Below are 17272 nucleotides of genomic sequence, written 5' to 3'. Positions count from 1 at the left end.
ACCAGAGCTGAGGATGCTCAAGGCCAGTCCAAGTACCTAGAGGCTACTCAGAGAGACACAGTGGCAAATGCACTGGGCCACAGCTGTAGCTTGCCAACTAGCCTGCTGAACAGACACGGGTTTTATCTGCCATTCTTGGGCAGAGCATATGGGAGCCAGAGCAGGACCATAATGTTAGTACCAATAAGTGAACCCAGAGGTCAAGGGATCCTATCTTTTGGATTTGGTTATTCTCTAAGTAAAAGTTATTTTATTTATTCTATCACACACTCCACTTATTCTATTCACCTTCAACATAGCTAACATACCTTACTTCAGATTCTTGCCTAGGGCTCACAACCTACTTGCTCCACCTCTCAACATCACCTCTTAGGTTACTAGCTTTCTTCTCTATGCTGACATGCTTCAGCAGCTTCATTGATCCTGTTCGTTTTTCTTGTCTGCTCTACCAGAACCGAGTCCTCAGATACAGCACACTCCACAGTAACGTTTTACTTTCGTGTTTTTTAAAAGTAGGCTCCATGCTCAAGGTGGGGCTTGGAACTCAAGACCCCGAGGTCAAGAGCCACTCTACTGACCCAGCCAGCCAGGCCCCGGCCACTAAAATGCATTTAATTATGTTTTTTAAGATTTATGTCTTAGAGCGAGGGAGGGCAGAGGAGCAGAGGGAGAGAGAGAGAATCTCAGACGCACTCCCTGCTTAGCACGGATCCGTGGACAGGATCCCAGGACGCGACCCCGAGGTCACAACCCCAGGGCAATTCAAGAGCCGGGCGGGCAACTACTGACTGAGCCACTGCAATGCTTTAAATGACGAAAATAAAATTCACAGGTTTAAAACAGAAGCCAGTTCTAGGGCGACGGAGCTGTAGAGCAACAGGTCTTCTAGCTCCCACGGGAACCCGTCGCGGGGAGCGCAGACACCGGCGAGGATCCCCGCCCCGACTCCGCGCGGTCCCCGGGTCCGCGCACCGTCCCAGGGCACAGAGGGGAAGCGGGACGCGCTTCCTAAGAGCGCGGGGGGATTCTCCGGGAGACCACAAGGCCCTCCCCGACTTGAGGCCAGCAGACGGAGCGCACCCCACGCCCCAACCCTGCACGCAGCCGCTGCCCACCCGGCTCGCGCAGCCGCAGGAGCCCGGGAACCGCGGCCCGCGCAGTGGGCAGAGGGCGCGTGCGCGGGAGGGGGGGCGTGCTCCGAGGACGCGTGCGCGGGGGGCGGGGGGCGTGCTCCGAGGACGCGTGCGCGGGGGGCGGGGGGCGTGCTCCGAGGACGCGTGCGCCGGGGGCGTGCCCCCGAGGACGTGCGTGCGCGGCGGCCCCGCCCCGAGGACGCGTGCGCGGGGGGCGTGCCTGCGGCCGGGCGTCTGCGGTCGGTCGGGGAGCGGCGGGCAGCGCGGCGTGCTGTGGGGCGGCGGCGGCGGCGGCTCCGGGCGCTCGGTCGTCTGTGGGTAGCGGGAGTGGGGGGCGGCGGCGGCGCGTGTCCAGGGCGCGGCGCAGGGCAGGCGGCGGCGCGGGGCGGACGATGGCGGAGTCCTCGGACAAGCTCTACCGGGTCGAGTACGCCAAGAGCGGGCGCGCGTCTTGCAAGAAATGCAGCGAGAGCATCCCCAAGGACTCGCTGCGCATGGCCATCATGGTGCAGGTGCGCGCGGCCGCTTTGTGCGCGGTGGGGGGTGCGGGGGAGGGGAGCCGGGGAGGGGGAGGGGCCGCCCCGGGAGCCCGCTCGCGAGAGCGGGGAGGGCGGCCCGGAGCGGTGCTGCGGGGTGGGGGGCTCCTCCTGCCTGTCGCCGGCCGAGGTCTGAGACGAGGCGAGCCTGGGCTTCTGCCCTCCCTCGTGCTGGAAGGTTTGTGTCCTACATTGATGATGGCGCCTGGCGCGTGAGGATCGTTTTAATCTATTTTTGTACAACATCCGCTCACTCTCGATTTTTTTCCTAATTATGCAGAACTGTACCAGTCGGTGTCATTTCTGTACAGCGCATTCACTGATTCGGGGTTTGAAATAACACCCCCCCCCCAACTTTGCAGGTTCTCCGGCGCCCTCCCTCCCTGATGCATTTACAGCTGTCTGATTTGAGTGAAAGGCCGGAGGGGAGCTCCTCGGGGCTTCCGGACCCTCTGGGGGTGCCCCGGCGGATTTGCTGAGGCTTCCTAGGCCGGGCCATGGGACTGGGCGTGTGTCTGAGGGCTCCTACCTAGGCGGGGGGCTTCCTGCGTCCTCCAGCTGCCGGTCTGCTCCTGTCTACCTGTCCAGTCCTGCTCTTCTCCAACACGGAGCTCCTGTTGTTAAGTTCAGTGCTGGTAGTCAGGGTAACTCGGTTTTCCCTCCCTGCAGTGAGGCAGCAGCGTGTTTTAAGAACAACCCTGTAGACTTTACTGGGTTTTCAGTTATAACCAGGTGGAGCAGAGTGGGTACCAAATGCCAAGTGGGGTTAAAGATGGAGGATGTTGTTCTGGTATCAGAGCCAGTCTAACTCGGCACCTGCCGTGCAGTACTTACCTTCAGTGAACACCAGGCGTGTCAGGCACCGTGTTAGGTTCCAGGGCCTCGGAGACAGCCCTCTGCCCATGCAGCCACCAGCTCGGTTAAATGGAAGATAACTGGGAAATGTGGCTGTAGTGAGTGGAGACCGCCCAGGATACCTGTGCACCAGGCGTTGAGGGCCTGGGGTGAGAGCTGGATAGGGGTTCTTAAGCGCAGGAGTGGCAGGAAGTTGAGGTTGGAGAAGCCGACCAGGTCTTACCCTCTGCAGAGCTAGATCTGCCCCTGAGGCTCTCCGGATCTTACACCTGAATGTATGGGTCGCCTGATCTGAAGCTCTCCCCTTAACATTGTTAACTATCATGAAATTAACATTTTAAAAATAATAATACAAAGGAGAAGCTCCCTCAGTGCCGGGGCTCTTAACCTAAAATCTGAGTTTAGAAGAAGAGAAATTTATATCTCTGTAGTCCCTAATCTCTCTTTTTAAAAAAAAAAAAAGATTTTATTTATTCATGAGAGAGAGAGAGAGAGAGGCAGAGACCCAGGCAGAGGGAGAAGCAGGCTCCATGCAGGGAGCCCGATGTGGGACTCAATCCTGAGACTCCAGGATAAAGCCCTGGGCCAAAGGCAGATGCTCAACCACTGAGCACCCAGGCGTCCTAGTCACTAATCTCTAAATAAACTTCATTACTTCTTCCAGTTATGAATGTGAAGGCAGAAAAACAAAAGCAGTACCTATGGTTTTTGTCACCAGTGGAAATTACAGATATTTTCATATCACTGTACTTTTGTTGGGGATATCTCAAAACATCTATTACATTCATCATCATTCAAAGTTGCTGTAGTTGCTACAGTGGGCACTAAATCTTATTTTATGCTTTAGAGCTCACCATTATCATGTTTTTAAATATTTTGATAATTCAGTCTAACTGTTTTCTTCTGTGAGCCTGTGTATTGTATTACTCGTTTTTAAATTTTATTTGGAGAAAGGCGTATCCTTAGGCTTCACTAGTCATCCAGAGAGGACCTTGCCTGATCAGGAAGGACAGACAAAACCATAGTAGAGCCAGTATATCGAATACATAGGAGGGCTGGCCTGGTGTTCCCAGATCGTGAAAGAAATGAGTAAAAGTGGTTTTCTGTAACTGTATTTGGGGGTGGAGTTTTAATTCAGAATGTAAAATCTGGTCTTTGTAGGCAGAGCTGGAGGCCTGAAAGAAAGAAGCCATTCTTCTCCCTCATGGGTTCTAATACCTTCTTTTACATTTGTATGGGCGGATTGTTCTCCAAGTGTCAGATACCTGATACTTTAGGTGGTGTGCCCGGGGGCAGCCTCCAGGGGACTAACCAGGCCTTGCAGCTTCTTGACCCGTGGACCCTGGGTTCTTCTGTGTTGGGCGGGCTTACTGTAGGGTCACACACACTGTTAATGGTCATTCCGTGCTCTCCGTGGATAGGTGGGCAGGGGGATGGCCTGTTCTATGCCGAAGGAAATAGTGGCTGGGCGAGGACCTGGTGTGTGTTTGCTGGGTACACAGAAACTCTTCTGCTTACGGTTGCCAAGTGGAAGCCTAGCCTTATGACCTTGTTCTGGTTTCCTTCCTGCCATATCCTTGTGACTCCTACATTCTAGGGTAAGGCCTTGCTTTGGTCAGGGGTCCTAGCTCTCAAGTCCCTCAAGCTGAATGCCCTTGGGCTGCACCTCTTGGTTGCCCCACGCTGCATTGATGGTTGGGACACAGCACCCACACCAGAGGTTAGGGGGCAGGTGCAGGGACCCCACCAGAGCCAGGAAACCATGCAACAGCCACAAGGTCCAGTGTGCTCCCTCCCTTTGTGCAAATGTGACCTGAGCGCCACAGAGAAGGGGCAGACGAGGGACACTGAGGCAAAAGGAGCCCAAGTGCCAGTCTCTGCAGATGTACAGCAAGGTGGAATACGCTTCCATTAGGTGTCACCTGCCTTGTTGGAAGTTTGAGAGCTGAAATGCAAGTCCATTCTGAAATGCCTTTTGGGGGGGCGGAGGCACCATCTTTTGTTCTGATAGGAGGGCATCTTTTCCAGAGCAGGACTTCCCCCATCCTTTCCCTTTCTTATCTCCAAACTTGGGGTGTTCCACACTCTCTCTGTGTCCTCTATGAGTAGGCAGTGCATGATGGTACCAAGGTGGGCATCGTTGCCCTTCCGGGAGCTTCCAGCCTAGTGCAGGACATGGACATTGACTGAATAATGGCCCAAATGGATCCTTCTTAACAAGGAGGAGCTTGTAAGGAACCTTCTGGCGAGATGGGGAGGTGCCACTTGCTCTGAATAGGGCAGTGGAGCATTCAGGGCCCAGGGAAGAGCTATTGTGCTATAAACCAGGCTGCTTGATGCTGGGGAGTCCTTGAAGTACCCTGGCCTGAACCCTCCCTCCGCATGTATTATTCTGATTAAGAGGCCACTCTCAGCAGGAGGGGGCTTGGTGGGAGAACTCATCACTGTTTTTCCAGAATATTTCCCCTGTCAGACTGTTCCATCCAAAAATTTGTATGTGGTATTTATTTTTGATGCTGTTTTAATGCTTTTATTCCATCTGTGTGGCATTTAGCTTTATTTTCTATAAAGGCAGATATTTGGAGCCTCTTCTGCTTTGATCAGAACCATTTGTGTATGTTTCAGTAGCTCTTCCTGCCGCGCAGAGTAGTGGACTAAAACTTGCTGTCAGTGCAGTCAGGCTGAGTCACTTGCCGCAGACATCTGTGGATGAGGATGCTGGTTCCCACCCAGAGGTAGTTGAAGGTTACATGTGATGGCTTGCGAAGAGGGCCAGGGACCAAGTAAGTGCCAGCATTAGCCCCACTGTGCCTGGTCACCACCACTGTGCCTTCTCTGAAGCCAGAGGTGCTAGGGGCCCAGGAGACCAAAGGTGACACCACACAGGGAGAAGAGCCTGGTGCTGTGGAGTCAGCAGCATCTTGAGTGTGAAGCATCAAAGGAAAGAGGAAGTCCACCATGAGAGGGGAAGCACCTTTCCCCCCTGGCCAGACTTCCCAGAGGCCAGTGAGGGAGCTGACAGTCTGGCTCCAGGCCCTGGGGACTTCTGTCATCTGCTCCCCAGACCGCCAGCTTGACACTGTTTCCTGACACAGTTTCTCTGCCTTGCTCATTATTTGGGACTTGTTCCTCATTATTTTAACTGCAGACGCACTAAGGGAACCCTTTCTGGGCCCCCCGGGCCCCACAGGGGCAGCAGCGGGGGTCCTGTGTGCATTCCAGGATGCTGGGAGGGAAGTCATGTCACTGAAGCGTGAAGCCTGTGGTTAGAAGGCCTCTGGGGCTAGGTTCTGTTTAGAAGCTCCCCTGTTCCCATCTGTGTCCTATGTCCTGAGAACAGACTCCCACCTTCAGCAGACAGCTGTTGGGGAAGATCTTGAGAACTGTGGACTGGGTTGCAGTTTCTCACATGACACGGGCCAGGGCCAGCTGCCAAGGGCTGGGCTTGAGGCTGCTCACTCATCTCCCTCTGTTCTCTCCTAGTCACCCATGTTCGATGGAAAAGTCCCACACTGGTACCACTTTTCCTGCTTCTGGAAGGTCGGCCACTCCATCCGGCACCCCGATGTGGAGGTGGACGGGTTCTCTGAGCTCAGGTGGGATGACCAGCAGAAAGTCAAGAAGACTGCGGAGGCTGGAGGCGTGACAGGTGTGTATGGACCTGGGGGCAGGACCTGGGGGCAGCAGGTGCAGACCCCCAGTCCCACCTGGGCAGCTTCCCTGGGGACCTCTTCTGAGGTGGGGGAGGAGCCCTTCAGCTTTGTTACCTGTGATTTCGGCAGCACCTCCTTGGCTTGCCTATGGTAGGGTGTTTTTGTTTTTCAACGAGTTTTCCCGTTTACCTCCTGCCGCCACAAAGGCAGGACCTCTCCCTCTGTCTCCCTCCACAGCGGTACATGTGTTCAAGTGGGCCCTTCATTATCACCCAGGTCCGAGGTTTAAGGATTCACGTGTGGTGGTGTACATTGTATGGGTTTGGACAATATACAATTGACCTTTGAACAACATGGGTTTGAACTGGTCGGCTTCTGTCTAATCTTCAGTAGATTCAACACTGTACTATAAATGTGTTTACTTAATAACATTTTCTTTTTTGAGGTTTACCTTATTGGGAGTTCAATATTTAATACTTATAACAAAGGATGTGTTAACTGTTGGTTATCAGTAGGGCTTCCCGTGAACAGTAGGCTATTAGTAGTTAAGTTTCAGGGGTATTGTGGGGCACCTGGGAGGCTCACTCAGTGAAGCATCTGCCTTCAGTTCAGGTCATGATCCCAGGTCCTGGGATCAAGTTCCACATCAGGCTCCCTGCTCAGTGGGGAGTCTGCTTCTCCCTCTGCCATTCCTCCTGCTCACACTCGCTTGCTTTCTCTCTATCAAATAAATAAAATCTTTTAAAAAAAAAGTTTCAGGGGACTCAAGTGACCCATAGGTTTTCAGTGCACGAGGGAGGTCAACATCCCAACTCCCACTTTGTTCAAGTGTCATCTGTATTTGGAGTCATTCGTATGTAGTCTCTTCAGATTGGCTTCTCTACTTAATAATTAACAGGCATTTCAGGTTCCTCTGTGTCTCTTCTTCGGGCTTGATGGCTCCGGGCTTGATGGCTCCGTTCCTTTTAACCCTGAATAACATTCCATTGTCTGGATGGACCACGGTCTATTCATTAGGAAGGATATCTTGGTTGCTTCCAAGATTCAGTAAATGCAAATAAAAGTGCTGTGAGCATCCATGTGTAAATTTTTGTGCAGACATAGGTTTTCACCTCATTTGGATAGAAAGCAAAGAGCATGATTGCTCATCCTCTGGGGAAGAGTATGTTTCATTTTGTAAGAAACCCGCAAACCAGCTCTCTAAGCAGCTGTACCAGTTTGCATTCCCATCACTCCCTCACTAGCACTTGGTATGTCTGGGTTCAGGATTTTAGCCATTCTGATGGGTGTGTACAGGTGTCTTGAGTTGGTTTGCAGTCCCCTAATGCCCTACAATGTGGAGCATCTTTTCGTGTGCTTATTGCCATCTGCATCTCTATTTGGGAAAGAGTCTGGATATTTTGCCATTCGTCTTTCATATTCTTTCCTTGAGTTTTAGAGTTGTTCATGTATTTTGGGTAGTGGTCTTTTGCAGATGTCTTTTTCGTGTCTGGTTTGTTTCTTCTCCCATTTTCTTGACAGCGTCTGTTACAGAAGTTCTCAGTTGTAAGAAGTCCAGCTTATCCATTATTTTTTTCCTGGCTTGTGTCTTTACTATTGTATCTAAGAGTCCTCACCACACCTAGGTCAGCTAGATTTTCTCCTGTGTCACATTCTGGGAGTTTTACATTATGGTGTTTTCCTTTAAGACCATGATTCGTTTTAAGTTTTGTAAAGTAGATAAAGTCTTAGTCTAGATTTATTGTGTGTATGCATATGTCCAATGCCAGTACCACCTGTTGGAAATTCTGTCTTTCCTCCATCGTGTTGCATTTGTTCCTTTGTCAAATGTCAATGATTGTGTTGGTATGGGTATATTTGTGGGGTCTTTTTGGTCTGTTTATCAATTTGTCTATTCTGCCAGTACCATACCGTCATGATGACTAGTTTCATGGTGAACCTTAAAGCCAGATGGTGTTAGTCCTCTGACTTTGTTTTTCTTTTTCAAACCTGTGTTGGCTGTTCTGAGTCTTTTGCCTTCATATGAACTTGAGTCGGGGCGCTAGGAGCTTTGAAGTCAATGACATGGCTCACTGTGAATAAAAACAGCAAATTCGCTAAGAAAGGGTCCAGAGAGTGAGCCTGTCCATTTTAGCAGAGGGCAGGTGTAACAAATTTTTCTTATTCTGTGGTCATTTTTCCCTTTTTGTGTTCAGGTTAGTGGGGATTGTCTTAGGACTATGTCCCATCTAGTTATAATTTATGTGTATCAAATTATGTAATTTTATAATAGGAAAGGCACAGTAAGTTTGCTATAAACTGTTTCGTTTCTGAAAACCTCAGAAATCAAAGTTAAGATAACACCTGTTAATTGTCCGGTGATTTTTGTATTCAAAGAGCCTAATTTAATCACAGACACACACAAGAAGTTTCCATCTTCCTAGATCCTGTAATTCCAACTATCTTTGGCTTTGTGGGGTGTCTCCCTATTTGAAATTTTCTATTCCAATATTGATTCACATGTGTGTCACTTTTTCTTCCTGTAGAAATGGGATTCTGCCTAAGTGTTACTTTGTTAAAATGCTTCTTGTGTGTGGTGAAATACACATACCATGAAATCCACTATCTTAGCCAAGTTTAAGTGTGGGCTTCATCACCATGAAGCACATTCACACTGTTCAACCATCACCCCACCCACCTCCACCTCCAGAGTGTTCTCATCTTCCCAACCTGAAACTCAGAGCCCAATTCACAGTAAACGGCCCCCCTCCCCAATTTTGTGTCCCCCTGCTACGATTTCTGTCTATGAATGGGTCTCTGGGTGCCTCTGTGAGTGGAATCATACAGGGTTTGTCCTTCTAGGACGAGCTTATCTCACTCGACATCTGTCCTCAGCTCTGTCTGTGGTATAGTGCTGTGGCAGCTATCAGATTGCATATACCTGCAACATGGATACATCACTTTTTTTTTAAGATTTTATTTTTTTTATTTGAGAGCACGCGCGCACACAACTGGGGGGAGAGGGAGGAGGAGAAGCAGACTTCCCACCACTGAGCAGGGAGCCTGAAGGGGGCCTGGATCTCAGAAATCCTAGATCATGACATGAGCCAAAGGCAGACGCTTAATTGACTGTGCCACCCAGGTGCCCCACATTTTGTTTATCTGTTCACTCATTGAGGGGTGTTTGGATGGTTTCTGCCCTTGGGCAATTACAAATAACATTGTTGTGGACATTATGGTGGCGTACTCAGTCCAGACCCCACTCTCTGTTCTCTTAGGTCCATATGTGGGAAGGGGAATGGCTGAATCAGAGAGTAATTCTGTGTTTTATGTTCTGTGTACCTGCCATAGTGTTTTCTGCAAGGGCTGCACGATTTTTCATCCCCTCCAGAAATACAGTTTTCCAGTTCCCTTGCATCCTTGCCAGTGCTTTATGGTCTGAGGGTGGGTGTGTTGTTTCTGTTCTTGTTTTTTTTTTTTTGTTTTTTTTTGTTCTTGTTTTTATAATACCCAGCCTAAGATGTGAAGTGTTCATTCATGTGGTGTGTGTGTGTGTGTGTGTTATAAGATTTTATTTATTCATTCATGAGAGACAGAGAGAGGCAGAGACACAGGCAGAGGGAGAAGCAGGCTCCATACAGGGAGGCAGGGAGCCCGATGCGGAACTGGATCACAGGACTCCAGGATCATGGCCTGAGCCAAAGGCACATGCTCTACTGTGGAGCCACCCAGGCATCCCTTTCATGTGGTTTTAATTTGCATTTTCCTATGATGTTGATCTATATGTTACATTTTATAATTTAATATTTACCTTTTTTTTTTAAGATTTATTTGTTTATTTTAGAAAGAGTGTGTGATCTGGTGAGAGGCAGAAAAAGGGAGAGGGAGTCTCAAGCAGACTTCCCACTGAGTGCAGAGCCCAACCCAGGGCTTGATCTCACAACCATGACCCAAAATCAAGAGGTGGCTACTCAACCGACTGAGCTGCCCAGGCACCCCTAATATTTACTCTTTTCGTGTTAAAAAGTTGTAAGTTTCCATCCTTGTGTTTTACGGTTATGTAGTAGTCATTTATCGATGTTTTGCTACATTTTGTGCTTCATTCATGACCCTTGACATGAATGCCCTCTCTCCCCTGTGCAGTAGCCCAGATCCAGTGCAGATGCCGAGAGGTGAGCTCACTAGGCTGAGACAATGCCAAGGGCCCATGAGCCAGGATTCAGCTCCAGACTGCCTGTCCTTGGAGGCTACACTGTCACCTGTTTCTGCAACATAGCAGATTGAGCTGCTGCAAACTTCCTGTCTAGCCAGGGCGCCCATCCAGTTACCTCTTTAATTCCAGGATGCAGGATGGCTGCTCAAAGGGCTGAATTGTCCTGAGCCATCTGTGCTTGTGTCCAATTGTGTTTCAGAAGGCTTGCATCCCTTAGTCATGCCACCCATGGATACAGCTCTGCATCCACATCCCCACCACAAAGTATTTCCATTCCTGTTTACTTTGTTCCTGATGGGATGGAATGTTTTGTCACCTTTAGTCAGTTTTATTAATTTGATATTTGTAGGTATCCTTGCCTTATCTTTTAGAGCATTATATGTGTAGGCTTGTTTTTTGTTGGTGGTGGTTTTTTTGTTGTTTTTAAGATTTTATTTATTCATGAGAAGCAGAGGGAAAAGCAGGCTCCCTGTGGGGAGCCGGATGTAGGACTTGATCCAGGACCCTGAGCCCAAGGCAGATGCTTGGCACTTAGCCACCCAGGTGCCTAGGAGTTATGTGTTTGTCTTTCTAAGATTTACTTACTTGAGAGAGCACAAGCAAGGGGATGGGCAGAGGGAGAAGCAGACTCCCCGCTGAGCAGGGAGCCCCATGTGGGGCTTTATTCCAGGACCCTGATATCATGACCTGAGCTGAAGGCAGATGCTTAACCCACTGAGCCGCCCAAGTGCCTGAATTTTGTGGTTTTTTGTTTTTGTTTTTTGAATTTTGTGTTTATTTTAATGAAACCGATGATAGGAATTCTTTGGGTTTTGTTTTGCAAATATATTTACAAGTTTGAGTTTTTATGTATACGTATACATATACACATGTATATAAAAATGCTTTTTTTTTTATTACAAAGATTTTTTTTTTTATGTAAACTTTGCCCCTAATGTGAGGCTCGAACTCACAACCCTGAGATCAAGAATTGCCTGCTCCACCACCAGCCAGGCTGTCCTTTGACATTTTTCTTTGAAGCTATTTGTCGGTTTTGCCACATGAAGCTTTGTCTTGGACTAAATGTTCTTTAGTCATATTTGGCTGCTCATTTACAGTTTGTACTTCTGATCTTAGTTTTAAGTTCTTCATCTGGAATTTTAAAAATAATTTATATGCAGTCCTGTGAGAACTAACTCATGGGCCATCACATAACACATACCCATCGATTTAGGGAACATTTCCATTCCCCCCAGAAGGTTCCCTTGTGCCTTTTCTCAGTTATCCTCACCACCTGGGTGACCACTGCTCTGATTTCTGTCCCCGTGTATTAACTTTGTGTGACTTACGATCTCAGAAGGAAAGGAATAGGTTGTGCTTCTATAACCTCCTTCCACTCACACGGGTTGTCTCATTTGTCTTGAGTTACACTTTTCATTGCTGAGGGGTAATCGCCTTGCAACAGATCACAGTCTATCCAACATTCTGTGGTCAACCTTGAGCTGTTAGAAATACAGCTGCTATTCACATTTGTATACACCACTCTGTGTGCCGCACTTTTGTTTCTCTGGGGTCAGTACGTAGGAATGGAGTGGTAGATGAATGGTAGGTGTATGTGCAGCTGTTGAAGGAAGCTGCCAGGCTGTCTTCCCACATTGTACCATTTCGTGTCCCCACCCGGGGAATGTGAGTGTTTCAGCTCCTCCATGTCCTCGCCATCACCTGGCCTGGCACAAGCAGTCTTCAGTATTAACACTTAAGGTGTGTAGTGAGAGCTCATCATGATTTTAATTTGCATTGGTCTCTTTATGGAGTCATAAGAGTTCTTAGAATATTCTAGATGCAAGTCCTTTATTAGATATGAATACCTTCTCATTCTGGTGGGGCTGGCCTTTTGTTTAATTACTGATTTTATGAAGAGCAGTAGTTAAGTTTTTTCCTCTTTTTTTGGTTGATGGTTTCCACCTCCTGAGAAATCTGTGCCTGTTCTAAGATTGCAAAGATACCCTTCTTTGTTTTCTTCTGGAAGTTGTGTAGTCCTGACATTCATGTTTGGTTCCTGATCTGTCTTAAGTGAACACTTGTGGTAGTTGTGGGGAGGGGGTTGGTTTTGTTTTGTTCCTGTGGAGACCATGTTGTACCCACTCCATTTGTGAAGAAGACTTGTTTGTTCACACCAGGTGACTGCATACCTATAGGTATGAGTCTGGACTCTGGCCCTTTGGGTTGGTCCTCTCTGCCAGCACCCCACTGTCTTAAGTTCTGCAACTTGTAGGATGTCATGAAATCGCTTAATGTGAATCTTTCAGCTTTGTTCTTTCTCAATATCTTGGTGACATTTCTAGGTCCTTTGTAGTTCCTTACCAATTTTGTGGTAACCTTACTGATTTCTTGCCCAAATGGGCCCGCTAGGATTTTGATTAGCATCACATGGGATTTATGGATCAAATTGAATTAACATACTGATACGTCAACAAATTGAGTCAATTCATAAACATGAGACTCTCCATGTCCTTAGGCTTTCGTTAATTTCATGCCATCCTAAAGCTTCTGTGTAGAGGTTTTTTTTTTTTTCTGTGTAGAGGTTTTGTGGGTCTTGTCAAATCTGTTTCTGAGTATTGTGTATTTAAATGCTTCTTTTTTTTTTTTTTTTAATGCTTCTTAAACAGGAGTCTAGTTTAATTTTCTAATAGGTTTATTGTTCACATATAGGAGCATGATACATATTGACCTTACATTGTCCAAATTTGCTCAATTTACTTAATGGCAGAAGTAGTTTTTTTCTATATTCCTGCTTGTGCAATCGTGTCCCTACAGGTAGAAGTGGCTGTACTTGTTCTTTCCAGGCTTACACCTTTTGTCTGTTTTTCTTGTCCTGATGGCACTCACTAGAGCCTCCAATACAATGTTGAATAGATGTTGTTGGGAGAGATATAGCCTTGCCTGGTGTCTGTCCTCAAGGTAGAAACATTCAGTCATTGACTTATTTTGCATAAGACTCTCCTTTGTTCCCGAATGCTTGGCCCTTCATCGAATGCTTGGCCCTTCATCGCCAGGGCTCCTTACTGAATGACCCCAGCTTTTCCCACCAATTTAGAAATGCTGCCTTCACTGATTGTTTCTTGTACTTCTATATGAAGATATGCCTGTAACTTTGATACCTAGAAATGTAACGGAAATCAGAAGGGGTAGTTAGAATGTAGCAGAGTGCATAGCTCTCAAGATAAGAGCTAAGGAAGTATTTTTCAAAGTGAGGGAGTGCCCAGGATGGTGATGGAGAGAACCAGGAGAGACTGAGCCCTGTGCTGTTTCTGAGAGCCTGTCTGATGAAGGGTTGTCTTTTATGGCCAGAAAAGCAGCCACAGCTAGTAGAGACAGATGTCGGGGAGCTGGGCCAGTTGTAGGCACAGGTGTCCCAGTGAAAAGCTCCCGGGCTCAGGCTCTCTGAAGCTGTTCTGAGGCTGAGTGCAGCGCTGCTATGTCCGATCCTTCAGGCAAAGGCCAGGATGGAGGAGGTGGCAAGACAGACAAGACACTGGCTGACTTCGCAGCTGAATATGCCAAGTCCAACAGGAGCACGTGCAAGGGCTGCCTGGAGAAGATAGAAAAGGTAAGCCTAGGGGTAGGAGTGTTAACTCCCAGAGCCTCTGGGGGTCTGGAGCTACATCCTTAGGTGTTTTAAGACAATATACGGGGGCTTCCAGTGCTAGCCAGCACTAGTGGTTAAGCATAACCTGAGGATCTCATAGACCCAGAACTGCTGAGAATGTCCCATCTGAGCTCATAAACCTGGTCCCCGAGGCCGCATGAGCTTCTGGATTGTGGGTTTTTCTCTGCCTCCGTAGGACCTTCATGTATAAAAAAAAAGGCTGAAGGGTCTGCAGGCAGGGGTGCATGGCGTCCTAGGTGGTGGCCCAAGGCTGGCTGTGCTTATGTCTGCTCCTGGCCAGCAGAACATTCTCAGGAAAGATGTGCTCTTCTGCCTGGGTGGGTGGGTAGATGGCTAGTTGGAGTCAACCCTGTATAAAATGGGGGTGCTGAGATTTAGGGTAGCACACAATCCTTGGTAACAAAACAGCCAGCAGCTCCCAGCAGCCCTCACCATGCCCTTGGTGTGGACCCAAGGCCCCGCTGTCTGGCCAGCCCAGGTCACCCCCATACTTCTGGATTTCTTGTACCACATGTGGTTCTTCCTGCAGGGCCAAATACGCCTGTCCAAGAAGATGCTGGATCCAGAGAAGCCCCAACTGGGCATGATTGACCGCTGGTACCACCCGAACTGCTTTGTTAAGAACAGGGAGGAGCTGGGGTTCCGGCCCGAGTACAGCGCCAGTCAGTTCAAGGGCTTTGGCCTCCTCACTCCAGAGGATAAAGAAGCCCTGAAGAAGCAGCTCCCAGGAGTCAAGAGTGAGGGGTAGGTGGGCGGGGCAGGGGGGGTTCCGTGAGACCCTGCAGATTCCAGGCCACTCCCGTGTCTCCCTTTGGTGACTGCCAGCAAGCCAGGGGCTGCAGAGTGAGAGACAGTGACAGCTGCGCTCAACCCCTTCCCAGCTATGGGGCAGAGGACATAGGGAGAGCTGTGGGGGTTCCTGCTTCCATATCTGATCGACAGGCAGAACCAGCCAGTCATCCCCTCCACCCCCAGGTTAGCATTTCACACATTTAGGGAGGGCTCTCCTGTCCTGAGTATTCCCCCTGCCAGGGCCAACTACCACATGTCCTGTGACTCCCTGCATGACCTGCTTCCCCATCCCCATTGCAAACTTTGTGTCTGGGTCTCTGATGATGGTTAGGAGGATCGTGACAGGAGTACAGAGAACAGTAGATTAGAAGCTCCTTGGTTTACCCTCAAAATGGTATGGGTTTCATATGGTCTTAACATTTAGGATGGGGGAGCCCAGTCATGCCAATCTGGAGTCCACAGGCACTTGTTCTTTCCCACCTCCCTCTGCTGCTCCCTGGGCTGTAGTCTGGAGTTGCTTAGTGTAACAGGCCTAGCTAGGGAGGCATGGCAGGTGCCATGCAGGGCTGTGGTCAGGGTTAGGATTGGGGTAACCCTGACCTCCCCATGATCAAGCAGCTGTCAAGCACTGAGTTCATCACACACCAGTTCATGCACAGTATATGTGGCTCTGGAATATGTATGGAAAGTGGAAAATCGAGCTTATGGATTGAGTCCTCAGGACAGCACAGCCCATGATGTGTGCAGGAAGGCATAAGCTCATGTTTATGCCATCACAGCACCTGAATTGATGGGGTGCTTCTGATGTGATGGGGATAATTTAGTTAGCCATCCCCATGGTCTTGTTAGGTACATGGTATTCTGTTTCATGGATGAGGAAACTTGTTACGGTTTGAAGTTGGGTCCATAACAGCTGAAAGTGAGTCTTAACCACTGTGACTGCCCTGTTCTGGGGGCTGCTGCTGACCCTCCCTGCCTCCTTCAAGCAGGGGTGACTGCAACCAGCCCAGGCAGACTGAGTAGTGGTGCCAAGACCATCGCTGCCTTGGTAGGGGTTTGAATGACAGTGCAGCCCCACCTCTGAGAACAGTCCTAGGAGCAGCCCTATATTTAGCTAGAAAGGCTTGGCCCCTGGGACAAGTGATTCATCTTTTTACAATCCCTGCCCCCTGGCAGTGGGCTTACCTGTTAACGGTCCCTGCCAGAACTTTCCAGGTGCTTTATTTGTGCGAAGAGGTACATGAGGGTTTGACATCAGATGGGGTGGGGCCTGAGCCCTGGTTCCTACATGGGCTGTTTCAAGTTCCTAGGGCAAGCCCCAGCCTCTCCTTGGCATTAGAGTATGCCATGAGGTGTGTGGTGCCTGTTGGCCAACACTACCTGGGTGGACTGCAAGCTTTGGGGGCAAAGTGGGGGCAGAGTGAGATGCAGTGCGTTCAGGGCCTGGCAGACAGGAGTTGCAGGTTCAGGAAGATCCTGCATTGCCTGAGTCACTGGTTCCAGGGTTCTGATGGCTCTGTCACATCCCATGTCTCTTTCAGGAAGAGGAAAGGAGATGAGGTGGATGGGATGGATGAAGTGGCCAAGAAGAAATCTAAAAAAGAAAAGGATAAGGACAGTAGGCTTGAGAAGGCCCTGAAGGTGAGCTCTGAACTGTGTCTCTGCTCACTGTTCCGTCTATTCTCTGTCCTTATCCTGGGAAGAAAGTTCCAGGGGGTATGTGCGTCCCACTTAGCCAAGACCTCTAAGAATTCGCAAACTGAAAGCAGTTGAGAAACAGCATGGTCCCCCCCGCCCGCGTCCTCCACTTCTTGCCTAAAGGAAAGCCCAGCTTAGGCAACGGGTTCTAGACCAGTGGCTCACCAGCCTCACACCCCGGGCACATCGCCATGCATCCTGGATCTGGTTGGTCTGGCACATGTTGCACATAGAATGTTCAGTTTGGCATAGCAGACTTGCTCGGTCTGGATGAGTGGCTGGAAGGACAAACTTGTTTCCTAGTTCTTGTTTGCAAAAGCAATAGAAGACACATAGCGAAGGAGAGAACCACCCATTAAGTCTATTGTCATCGACCAGAAAGATTCAGCACTGTGTTGATGATGTGTTGAATCAAAATAGAAGGTATTGATCAGAAAATGCTGGGTGTTTGGGAAAACCAGGGGAGAACTGTCCTCAGTCATTTTTGGGAACATGATTTCTGTGTGCCATCAGCTTGGTGCTTATGAGAGAATTCAGTTTTTGCCAGTGGTGTAGAAATTCAAAGCAGTTTCTGATTTGGTTCTAGCTTTTTTTTATTATTATTATTTACTTATTCATAGAGACACACAGAGAGAGGGAGGCAGAGACACAGGCAGAGGGAGAAGCAGGCTCCTTGCAGAGAGCCTGACATGGGACTCGATCCTGGATCTCTAGGATCGTGCCCTGGGCTGCTGGCAGCACTAAACCGCTGCGCCACCGGGGCT

General features: G+C 49.0%; 1 protein-coding gene across 1 annotated transcript in view; it reads left to right on the top strand.

Moving 5' to 3' along the window:
• Positions 1 to 1355: 1355 nt before the first annotated feature.
• PARP1 (poly(ADP-ribose) polymerase 1) overlaps positions 1356 to 17272 on the top strand; it is a 38749-nt gene continuing 22832 nt past the window's right edge. Inside the window, exons 1-5 of the mRNA XM_072732703.1 lie at positions 1356 to 1645; positions 6008 to 6173; positions 13843 to 13958; positions 14548 to 14762; positions 16352 to 16451. Of these exons, the coding sequence (XP_072588804.1) occupies positions 1526 to 1645; positions 6008 to 6173; positions 13843 to 13958; positions 14548 to 14762; positions 16352 to 16451 (717 nt within the window). The 5' untranslated portion in view covers positions 1356 to 1525. The remainder of the gene's footprint in view (positions 1646 to 6007; positions 6174 to 13842; positions 13959 to 14547; positions 14763 to 16351; positions 16452 to 17272) is intronic.

Source organism: Vulpes vulpes, chromosome 13 (genome assembly GCF_048418805.1).
Source record: "Vulpes vulpes isolate BD-2025 chromosome 13, VulVul3, whole genome shotgun sequence".
NCBI lineage: Eukaryota > Metazoa > Chordata > Mammalia > Carnivora > Canidae > Vulpes > Vulpes vulpes.
The sequence above is the reverse complement of the archived record's forward strand: the minus strand, read 5'-3'. Positions and strand labels throughout refer to the sequence as shown.